General features: G+C 38.6%; 1 protein-coding gene across 2 annotated transcripts in view; it reads left to right on the top strand.

Annotated features, from left to right (window-relative positions):
• Positions 1-11,391, top strand: part of SNX18 (sorting nexin 18) — a 30,143-nt gene extending 18,752 nt beyond the window's left edge. Inside the window, exon 3 of one of the 2 annotated variants that reach the window (XR_009761454.1) lies at positions 10,053-10,134. Coding sequence is in view for 1 of the 2 variants with exons in the window: in XM_061617856.1 (XP_061473840.1) it covers positions 10,053-10,306 (254 nt within the window). In the remaining variant the exon portion in view is untranslated. Of the gene's footprint in view, positions 1-10,052 lie in introns of both variants that reach the window. The other variant, XM_061617856.1, reaches the window with a different exon arrangement.
• Positions 11,392-12,321: the final 930 nt, after the last annotated feature.

The following is a 12,321-nucleotide window of genomic DNA, read 5'->3' on the forward strand; positions in this document are numbered from 1 at the left end:
TCCTCCTCGGCGGCCCCACTCCTTGGGTCACTCCTCAGTGGCGCTTCCACAACTCTGCCGCCACCGCCGTCAGCTGTTTCTCGCGGCGCTCTCACCGCCGCTCCCCAACTGCCGTCGGCTTGATGTTCTCTCGGCTCGGTCGTCCCCCGTGGCTCTCTCACAGCCGCTGGACCACTCCTCCACAGCACCCTTCCTACCGCCACTGGGCCGCTCCTCACCGCACTCTCCAACCACTCTCCAGCCACCACAGGGGGCCGGCCACACCAACTCCGGTCTCTCCCCACAGCGCCCACCTCCACAGCACTCCTCCACTGCCCGACGCCGCAGGTAGGGAAGGTACTTCAGCGATTTAAAAAAGGGGGTGAGGGCTGCTCCACTTCACACATGTGGCCCCCAACAGATGTAAAAGATGTAAAAGATGCAAAAGGTGATGGAACAATTTAAAAGATGTTAAAACTGTTAAAAACCTTGGCTTACGGAGCTTAACTTACAGAGCTCCAGCTCTTGCGTCCTCTCAAGCCGCCATTTTTTGAGCCTCAGTTTGTTAGCTCTCATCCAGTCCATTGTCACGGCCAGGCAACAGTTCAGCACATCGACAGCCTCACCTGAGGAGGATGAAAAGGAGAAGTAGAGCTGCGTGTCATCAGCGTACTGATGACAACGCACTCCAAAACTCCTGATGACCGCACCCAATGGCTTCATGTAGATGTTAAAAAGCATGGGAGACAGAACTGACCCCTGCAGAACCCCACATTCGAGAGCCCACGGTGTCAAGCAATATTCCCCAAGCACTACCTTCTGGAGACGACCCGCCAAGTAGGAGCGGAACCACAGCCAAGCAGTACCTCCAACTCCCAACTCCGCGAGCCTCCCCAGAAGGATACCATCGTCGATGGTATCAAAAGCCGATGAGAGATCAAGGAGAATCAACAGAGTTACACTCCCTCTGTCCCTCTCCTGACATAGGTCATCATACAGGGCGACCAAGGCCGTCTCAGTGCCAAAACCAGGCCTAAAACCCGATTGAAATGGATCTAGATAATCGGTTTCATCCAATAGCGCCTGGAGCTGGCCGGCAACCACACGTTCCAAGATCTTGCCCAGGAACGGAACATTTGCTACTGGTCTGTAGCTGTTGAAACTTTCTGGGTCCAAGGAAGGTTTTTTCAGGAGTGGTCTCACCACCGCCTCTTTCAGACAGTCAGGGACCACTCCCTCTCGTAAAGAGGCATTTATCACTTCCTTGGCCCAGCCAATTGTTCCTTCCCTGCTAGTTATAATCATCAGGAGAAAAAAACTGTCAAACACCTATAGTGAATAGCATGTTTTAAGGAGCAAGTAATCTGACACTTAATTTATAACAGCAAAGGCCATTATATTTTCTTTGCAACTTGAAATCTAAGATCAGTGACCAGTATCTAAAAGAGTGGGCACACACAGGATCTGACTTCATAAAACCTTCAAATTTCTCTGTGAACTGTCTCAAAAAGTAGTTGGGGAATTAAACACAAGAGTAATTTAAAAGGAATCTTGGGGCAGGGGTGAGGATACTGTATGCAGGCTCACAAATAATATTATTCCTTTGGGGATTTGGTACTGGAGGAGTTAAAGAGAAACTATCACTTGTGAGACATGTATCCCTTCAAACTATTCTCAAACCTAATTACATCCCATAATAAATAATCTGCATACTGTTCTTTGAACTATCAGAATGAAAGGTTCTAATGAAGAAGTGCTATGATAAAAAGAATTGGGTGTGTACCTCGAATATCTGCATGTGCCACTGTGTTTAGCTTTCCATTTTCAAGCTTGTACATTTATAAAACTTCTGCTGGGTGGAGTTTTTGGATGGTATTTGTACCAAAAATTAAAATAGTCACACAAGGTTTTGAAACTGGTTCTTTTCCGTTGCGCCATGGAGACATGTCATGGAGCACATAAATGAATCTCATAGACCGCTAGTGGTCCCCATATCACAGTTTGGGAATTTCTTAGCTATTCTATGACTTTTCACTTCCATTTCACCTTTTATGAATGAGTGAATCTAAAAATGCTATAAAGTTAGGGTGATAACCAGTATTGCATGAAGGGGCACAACAGGACTTGCCTGTCCTGTCCTCCCTCCCTCTCCTGCCCCATGCCCACCAAAGTCTGCCCACAGGGTACCCCAAACTTCAAGCAGATAGATTTGAGGGAAGATGCAAGGCACTCCGAGGGTAGGAGAAGAAAGGGAAGCCCAGCTGTGCAAACAGAAGTCTGTTCTGCAAATGGGCTGCCATGGGTAGATGTCACCCCATGTCATTAACGAAATCATTGTGAAATTGGTGATTTGCATTCTTAAAAAAAAAGCTGGTGTGAAGTGGCAACTTAATTTTTAAAAGTCTACTTGCTTTAAGTTCAGGCAGCCACCTTGTAAAAAAACCCCAATATGAACCTCCTAATATTCTGTACTGTAAATTGGCGGGATTAGCTGCAGTAAACCTAACAGGACTGTTGCTTGTGTGTTTCTGCAGGCTAGTAAAACTTGGACACTGCAGAAGCGTAAGAATTTTTTAGAGCAGCTATTCCCAACGTGGGCGGTAGCGCCCCCCTGGAGGGCGTTACAGCCTTTCAGGGGGGCATTGGTGTGACTACAAACTTTAGGGGGGCATTTGGGTTCATTAGGGGGGTGTTGACATTTGGCGGTCTGATGCGACAATTGAAGCATTTAAGTTTAATTTTATTTAATACACAAATCATTACTTTTTAAACTGTTTTGTCCCCAGTTAGAATGTATTTAATAGTCTCAATTCATGGAAATAACACTATAAATAGTATGTGCTCTTTAGTAAAGAAATTCTGAATAGTAGCCAGTGTCATATCAAGGAATGGGGATATTAGCCATGCCTCGGCATGTTCTGATGTTGTCTTGAGGGATATTGGAACCAATCACGAGAGAGTGTTTGATAAGCCGGGTGTATTGGTGGAGGGCACATTCTTCCAATGGATGAGTGCCGTGTGCAAACGGGTGACGCAGACAGTCAGTTATTCGCTGGTTTTCTTCAGGAATGGGACACACTAGCTACCCATTGTTTCTGTGATGTTTAAATGAACTTGTTTAATGAAACAATGATGGTAAACTGAATGAGTTTGTTGTTAAGAAACACTGTGTATTCTATTGGTTCATACTGTGTGGACTTAATTAGTTTTTGCTTATGTTTGAAACAACTCCTATATCTGCAATTTGTTTCTTGCATGTATTTTATGGATTTACATACTCCAGATATTGTGAAGTTAGCCAAAATTCATCAAGCTGAAGGATCACACTAGTATTTTATAATAAATCTCATTTTATTTACTTTTCTATAACTATGTATGTTTATTAATAAATCATACTAAGAATTCAATGTGTAATCTAAGTGCAATAAAAAGGCATGATAAAAACGATCAGTAATAATCACTGAAAATACCTTTTATGCATTACTCATATTTTAAGGGAAGAATAGGAAGCATTGGCATATACTTAATCTGAGGGGGGCGTTGGGCACAAAAAGATTTTGCAAAGGGGCGTTGGGTCGAAAAAGGTTGGGTAACGCTGTTCTAGAGTCAACAAGACAGTGCAGTATCTGAAGTTTTGTAAGGGTGAATGAGCCTTCCCCAACCTGGTGCCCTCTAGATGTTGTTGGATCCTAACCTGCATCTGCCCCAGCTAGCACCAATTGTCAGGGATAATGAGAGTTGTACTTCAACATCTGGAGGGTACCAGGTTGAGGAAGGCTGGGGTAACTACATTGTGAGGAAAAAATGCTATCTAGAAGTGTGATTTCTAAGTTAATTTGTGCTTGATCTTAACTGCTTTAATATTAAGTAAATGAAACATTTGACATCACAGGTTTGATTTTATTTCTAATTGTGAGATGTATTTCTTCATTATTGAAAGTGTGTGACTTGTATAGTAGTATTGAATGTAATGGATGTTTTTAATCTAGAGCCATAAATGTTTTTCCTTAGAATGTATAAAATTGCTCAGTGAAAGTGGCCAATTTTGCCTGCTTTAACCTAGTATTTTAAAGTTTGTCATATAAAATTGCTGTACTGCAGAGAAGAGGAACCTACGGCTCTCCAGATGTTGCTGGTCTATAACTCCCATTATCCCTGACCAATTGCCATGCTGCGTGGAACAGATGGGAAATGGTATCCAACAACATCTGGAAGGCCACAAGGTTCCCCCTCCTGTTGTAAAGTCAGAATCCTGAGCTGTCATATCTAGTCTATTCCACTGTACAGAATACAGAGATTCTTACCATTGGAGATCTCTTTCAAATAATCATTGTTTAGAACAGAAACTAACTTTTTCATATGTAGGTATTCATAATTTGGGTTCAAGTTAATACACAACTTAAGGTGTCAGGCCTACACATTCACTGCATATTACTTTTCCATGTGTTGATCTGGAATTCAGGAAGAGACTCAAAACGTTGTGACTTTTAGGCTTTATGTAGACAAATGGGTGACTGCATGGAGGCCTCTTCAGATTGGTCCCTGAGGCAGCTGCCCCTCTCTGCAATCCATTAGAGTTCCCCAGCTTGTGATCTGCATCTGGTAATGTTAAACTGTCCAAACCAGTTGCATGAAACAGATCATTTGGAGGGGGGCTATACCTGTTTCTACTCTTGAATGTCATAGGAAAGCTTTTACTAGGTTTGGTAGAGAGTTCATAGTACAGAGAAGTAGTGTTTTCCAGACTGTAAGCATTAGAAATTAGACTGTTATGTCACCCCAACCAGACTACAATAAAAATACCAACATTCTCAGTTTATGTTCTTTAAAAATGTCGTAATTTTATTTGCAAAGATCAAAAGCTCATTTAACAGTTCTCTTAGTTCTCATTTCAGATCCACTGTAAGTTGACATGGCACAGCTATGGTAAACTTAATTTGACTTTTGTTTTTACGGTTCTAATAAGTTCCTACAGCAATACAACTATAGCCTTATCCAGCTCTGAAAACTATTAGAATTATTATTTACAGGAATCAAGTAAGCCAGAAAACAAGAAAGATGTTAGTTTTTGTTTATTTAAACGGAGAACTGCTGTTAAGAATAATACATCTTGAAATACTCATAACAGAATACTGCTTCCAACAACCAAGGGGAAATTGGAATGTCATGAGGGAAAGGGCAGGGGAAGGCATTTTTAACCAATTGCATCATTTCTTCCTGTGCATGTAGCAACTATGTTGCTCTATTGTTCATATAGCACAGTCTAGGCTGTGCATATATCATGTAGGCTCACTTTTTGCAAGCAAATTGTCACAATCCATGATGACACTGTTGCAGGCTTCATTTAGTTGGAGCTCTGATAAAACCCTCCTCATTTCAGGAGGTAAATTTAATTCATGCTGTGTACCAGTGCAGAATAGGCAACACTACAAGCATCCATTGTTTATCCGAAATGAATTCCCATCTCACCACTTCTGTATATTGGGGAGAGGTAGGCCCTTTTTTTAAAAAAAAAATAGCTAATTGGAAATGAATGCATAACTACTTCTTTAAGAAAAATAGAAAACAAGCAAGGCTTACTCATCTGTCTAACAACATCCAGATGTTGTGTGTACATTAAACTTAAACTTAGCCTAAACTATTTTACTAGTTAAACAAAGGTTTCCGTTCAGTGAGATGGCTCACCTTTTGTGTTAATCTGTTTTTGAAGTTCTGATCTATAATTTCTTTTTTAAATGTGTAACTAACTCACTTGAGTGACTCAAAACTAAAACAGCCCTCTATAATGTCTTGCTAAAGATCTTGCAAGTTCTCAGTGACTCAGTGTGACTCAAAAGTGGTGATGGAAAATATGCAGATGACATCTAACCAGTTCATCCATTGTCTATTTACTTTTTGTATATACCTTACACATTTTGGACACTCCCTTGTTTGCCAGAACCAGCTAGTTCATGTATTTATTTGTTCATGCATTCATTTGTTATATTTATATCTTTCCAGTAAGGTATTAGTTTTCAAACACTTCTGGGACCTTGAGGACCTTGAGGTTCCTTCTGAGTTTATCTAAGATTCTTAATGAGAAAATCATTAATGGCAGACAAACTTCACTGAAAAGCAGTTAGCCACCATAATGGCTTCCCCCACTTTTGTGCACTGCCTCAGGGAGTATTGGGTGTGTTTCCAACTACACTCTCAGAATTGTCAATGCTTTTGGGGACTTCCGGGAAGGGTGACTTAGCCTGTGCCTGCTTTTGAGACGGGCTCCTGCCTCAAAAGAAGCTTATTCAGATATATCAGTCAGATTTTTTTTTTTTTTTGACTGATTAAACTTCTCCCGGGTAGGGAGAAACGAAGAGATTAACCTCAAAGCCTATTTTTGTTGGGACGACCAGATCTCATTAATTTATGGGACGAGGTCCAGCCGACGAAGGTGGGACGGATTTTCAACAACAAGCTCTATCTGATAAAGCGAACGTTCATCTTATCTTCTAAGAGAGAACGCACTAACAGGCAAGCACCCTTCTTTCTATATTTTTCTTTTACTTGACTTAAATTGTTGCTGTTTAAAAGAGATTTGCCAGATTGATCGGTTTTTGACATCTCACTGGGGAGCCATAACTTCTCTCTGCTACTCACTAATTAATAGCTTATCTCTGTTTTTGTTGCAAAAAGCTGTCCTGGATTTGCATTCTAAAGATATACACAGAAGAGGGATTTCTATTCCAGATTTTTATTTTGAAGAATATTATATTGTCTGAGACTACTCTCTTTTTGGTCTATTTTATTTTGACGAATCTGTTTCCTGACGACCGCCATTAATTGTTTCGATCCTGGGAACTGCATTTTGTTTACTTAAGCATGGAGAGATAAGGCTGTCTGCTCTGTTTATACTGTGATGTCACCAAGTTTGGAGTATTAACCCAATTGTTGCTGAAATAAGAAGTGGTTTTCCTATATTTTTCTTTTAAAATGGCAATTAAGAAAGTGGCTGAGAATCTGGAAATAACTATGTTTCAGAAAATAATGGATGAGATTGAGATAACGAAACAAAACCTGCGACAGGGTTGTAAGGAGCTGAAAATTGAATTGAGTAAAATGAAGCAGGAGATTAAAGATATAGGGGTCCCTGTGAGAGAGGTGACCCTGGAAGGGGTCCCTGTGAGAGAGGAGACCCCGGAGATTGGAACAAACGTGGAACAGGAAAAAGATTTGGAGTCTATGGACTTTAGAAACAAAATCTATTGTTTGGAGACACAGGAGATTAAAGACATAGGGGTCCTTGTGAGAGAGGAGACCCTGGAGACTGGAACAGGGGTCCCTGTGAGAGAGGAGACCCTGGAGACTGGAACAGGGGTCCCTGTGAGAGAGGAGATCCCGGAGATTGGAACAAACGTGGAACAGGAACAAGATTTGGAGTCTATGGACTTTAGAAATAAAATCTATTGTTTGGAACTCAATGTTATCTCTGAAGAAATTAATGAAGATTCTAGAGATAAAGTTATCAACGGCATGGATAATCTTCTGGACTGGATTGATGTGATGGAGCCCAATATAGAGAAAATCTATGGAATTAACTGCAGCCATGTGACAATGGAAAAACTTTCAAGAGATGACCCAGTGTATTTTGAAAAAAAGAACAGAGATATGATTTTACAGCAGTATTTCAGCAACCTATTCAGAATGGATGGCAAGAAAATATTTGGGATAGAGGTAATTCCCATCAGACTCTTACTATATGACTATGGTTTTGACAGCAAGATTATTATGGAATACTGATAATGGAAGATTGGATACTGAAATTACTGGACTTAACAAGACTACTGAAGATGGAAGATGGAAAATGGAACTAATAGGGATAATAGAACAATGGCTACTGAAATTACTGAACCTAACAGATTCTGATGTGATGGATTAATTGAAATGTTTATTTTGACTATGGTTATGACAATAAGATTATCATAATTAGTAATGAGATGGATTAATCGATATGCTTATCTGGAAAAAAAATTGATAGATATATTTCTTAAAGAATTGAAACCTCTCTTTGACTTTTTGTGGAAAGAATAAAGTAATGTTTATGAGATTTGATGATTAAGTAAGATAACTACTGGAGGAAAGTGATTTTATAATATGACTTAAGAGACAGGATTGTTATATATTATAGACTTATAACTGATTTGATCTTTGACAAATGGGAAGTCAATATTTTACTCTTTATTTTTTTTTTCTTTTTTTTTTTCTTTTTTTTTTTTTTGTTTAACTATTTTTGATTTTGTTTTTTGTCTTTGAATGTTTTATGATTTCGTCTTGTATGTTTTATGAAAATTTGAATAAAAATTATTGAAAAAAAAAAGAATTGTCAATGCTTTTGTGAACTGGCTGTGGATGGGACAATATTTTCTAGAATCCCTTACGGTGTGGAAGAACTTCTTCAGCAGACAAACTGATGTGAAAAAGAATTTAAAAGCTTTAAAATAACTGCTTTAAAACTGACTGTGACATGCATGTGTTTCCCTCCCAGTCTCCCTTAATGGGTCAAGAAGTTGTTTGGGCCAATCTGGTGACAGCTCCATCCTTTTTTAAAGAAGCAGGCAAAACCAGCCTTTTATGCAGCTGCCAATTAAGATCCTACTATAGCTACTTAACTGTAAAAAAAATTAAATTAAAAAACTTCAACATGAGACTTACTGTACCATAGAGGCAGACATGCAGTTGCTTGAGTGACCCTATTTCAAGAGGTATTTGCCACAATGGTCTCTCCCCCTGATCTCAGCATGCCTGATTCTGACAGCATTCTCCACAATCCTCTGTGATGGTATACAAGCTTCTGGAACAATCAATTTATTTCACCTAAGGTGTCAAAAAAAACAAACCAATCTTGAGCCAGATTTGCAGAACTTCTGTGAATTGTTACAGAGTTTGGAACTGCACAAATTTAGCTGCAACAAACACAAAGATGTGTGCAATGTGCTGAGCATTTAATATCCTTTATGCCATTTTTAGCTGAAAGATTTACAAGGAGAACTGCACATAAGTACGGGGATAATTGTAAAGTGTTTTTGCCTTCTAAAAACTTGGATTACTGTGAAATTGCAACTCTTGAATCTAGTAATTTGTAGAGTTGGCTCTTACTTATTGACTTGAGCAGGGGCTATACATTTAAGGTTGTTGGGCTTAAAGTCATTTATAGAAACAGAGGATCCAGGGTCACTTTCTTGCTCGCTATGTCTGGCCACACTGTGAGCACTTTAGTACTTGCATAACTTCAGTAAACATGTTCACACTGTTACTTGTCATGAAATTGTTAGAGCTGAATAAAAAAAAACAGGAGCTCTTCCTCATTTTCCACTTAACTTCTGTTCCTGGTTTACTCCTGAGGAAATATGTCAGATATCACCAGTGATCAAAGGCATGTTACCTCAAGATAATGTTAGCAATTAGTGTTCTGCAATCTTGAAGGAGAAAAGCTATGACCGTTCTTGAGTTTAACCATATCTTGTATTGGTTTAAGTGTACCACATTAAACTGGTGATCTGAAATCACCAATATGTATATTCCCAGTGGAGTTTGCTTACAGCAAATTACCTTGGGCTAAAAGGTAGTGTAAAAATATTTAGATAAATATTTCAGCTCAAGGCAGCTTACATTTGTATGTTGTTGTTAACATTGATAAACCATTGAATTCCTTTGGACTTTGAGGCCTTGTCTAGGTATGGTAAGTGCTTTGGTACTGCATGCAAAGCACACACTGATTATACTAAAACTGAGGCTAGTTGAGGCTAGTGTCTCCTCTTATGTGCATGTAATTAAAAATTTTGAGCTGTATCCAATGTTGGCCCTACTGAGACCCTTTGAAATGAATGGACATGCCTAAGTTAGGTTCATTAGTTTCAGTGGGTGTACTCTGAATAGGACTAGCACTGGATACAACCTTTCATTATGGCACAAAGTATAGGAACAATTTCAGAGTTCTTTAGACTTCAAACAGCAAGCTTAATTAGTAATATAGCTTTTAATTACATTTGTTCCAGTCATTTTTTAATTCTAGTACTTTTTTTTTGTTCATTTTGCAGGAGCCCTTACCAAAGTGAAGGAAAGTAAGCGTCATGTAGAAGAAGGGAAGATGGAAGTTCAGAAAGCTGATGGCATTCAGGATCGTTGTAACATTATTTCTTTTGCCACCCTGGCAGAAATTCACCATTTTCACAAAATTCGAGTCAGAGACTTCAAATCACAAATGCAGCATTTCTTACAACAGCAAATACTTTTTTTCCAAAAAGTGACACAAAAGTTAGAAGAAGCTCTTCACAAGTATGACAGTGTTTAATGTTGCTTGATTCTTGAACTTTGAATGATGGATATTTCTTAGTTTGTGGATGAAATGAACAACAGAGACAAACGCTGCTCTCAAGTACCTCTTGGCACCTCTTGGGATGGTGTACAAAGATGATTTTGTAATCTGTTCTGGATTTCAACTGAACCTAAAATTGCATAAGGAGGATACAATTATGCCTATATAGTGGAGACTGTGCTACACATTGTAACTAAGTTATACTCCAAATGCCTACACTATCATTGTAATGTTTTTGAAATAATGATTATACTATTTGCCTTACTGCTTTTTTGAAATACAGTATTTTAGTGCATAATATGCTGTAGACCTTAAAACCATTTGGGTCTTTCAGGAAGTTGGCTAGATAAAAGCCTGCTTCAGATGCCTTTTTAAAATTGTCTTCGGTATGAGTTTTCTAAATTCAACCAATTCTCTGTTTACAAATTCCTATTAGAGCAGCTATGTGATTTTGTGCCTTTAGAATTACAGTTTTTCATTATTTTCTATTAAACCACATTTCTATGACTGATTGAATGAAGGGTTGGCACCTCTGATAGGGCCTGATTTCAAACCTCATAGTGACTGAAAAAACTAGTTATGTAACTTGCACATTAGGTATTATAATACATTTTGGCTGGAAAAACCCTAGGATTTAAAATCATTTTAGACTTAGTCTTATTAAAAAATACTATTTATTATTTGTATCAGAATCTTAAATCCACAAGAAAGCAGCACTGCTGTATTTCCTTTCTTAACATGGCAACATAGAATGTTTCAGTGTAACATGTCTTTGAATAAAAACTTTGGACCACTTATCTAATAAAAGAATACTTTAGTATATTGGTGGGATAAAAGTGGGGGATCAGTGGCTCATACTTGCATGTGTGTACTGTTTGTGAGAATTGCCTTGTGTGGCTGTTGATTTATTGGATTATAAGCATGGCCTTAACATTGAGTTCATTTGAAACCTCTTCAATTAAATTTCTGATTGGCCAGAAGAAAAATAACAATACCAATTGACAGGCTTATTTCCATAAATGCATCTGATCTTTTTTTAAAGCTATGAAAACAGTCTTCCTGGCTTCAGTGTTGCCAAACAAGGAAATAAAACATTACGGTCAAAAGAACCTATTCCTCATTTCTTAGAAGGAAACAGACAGCAGGCCAAGCCGCTAATTCCAATGATCTCGTAAAGAAATCACATGTGAATACATCCATGTGTATTTGTACAAGAGGTACCACATTAGGATATTTCCACTTTTAAAATATGGTAGAGTATATTGAAACAAATAGAATTGTGTGGCTTCTGCCTAGGATCCCTTGAATACTAGGGATTATTCTTCTAGCAAACAACTGAGGATGGAGCACAACTTGCAAAACCACCATGCTCAGGCATGGTGGGTTTTGTTTTTTTCAGAAATCCAAGCACTAATTGCAATTTTTCTTTGGTCTTGTGGATTTATTTTCTAGTGAAGGTTCTTTAATTCCTCATGCAACACCCATTCAGTCTCTGGTTATCCTATTGGACATTTATCTATCCCATATTACTGCATCACTGTTTTTCCTGGCTTCCTCACTCTTTGTAGAATACACATGCAGGGTAAAAGTGAAGAAAATTTATTTCTAATGCTAAACTGATATAGGGCTTCTTTTGTTGGGATTGACTTGAAGGCAATCCATTTTACCTTTAGTCTGTTCTCTTTTCCCCTCTCAAAACAGATTATTGGCCAATCTAGTTTTTCCATGTAGGACAAGGAGCCCGCATCATATTTTAAATGTGAGAGCCTGATAGAGCTGCCATTATATAAAGTTGATCAATGCTGATGTGATGTGGGAAGTTGGTGCACAAGTCAATCCAACCTCTCTATAAATTTTATATTTTTATTTATTTATACAGTCATTTCTATGCCATCTTTTGGAGTGTAATTCAACAATAAACATAAAATCAACAAAAGAAACAAAGGCAGCAGCATTAGCCAGCCCTTAAAACCCTTTAATCCTAAACATAA

The sequence above is a fragment of the Rhineura floridana genome, chromosome 1 (genome assembly GCF_030035675.1).
Source record: "Rhineura floridana isolate rRhiFlo1 chromosome 1, rRhiFlo1.hap2, whole genome shotgun sequence".
Classification (NCBI taxonomy): domain Eukaryota; kingdom Metazoa; phylum Chordata; class Lepidosauria; order Squamata; family Rhineuridae; genus Rhineura; species Rhineura floridana.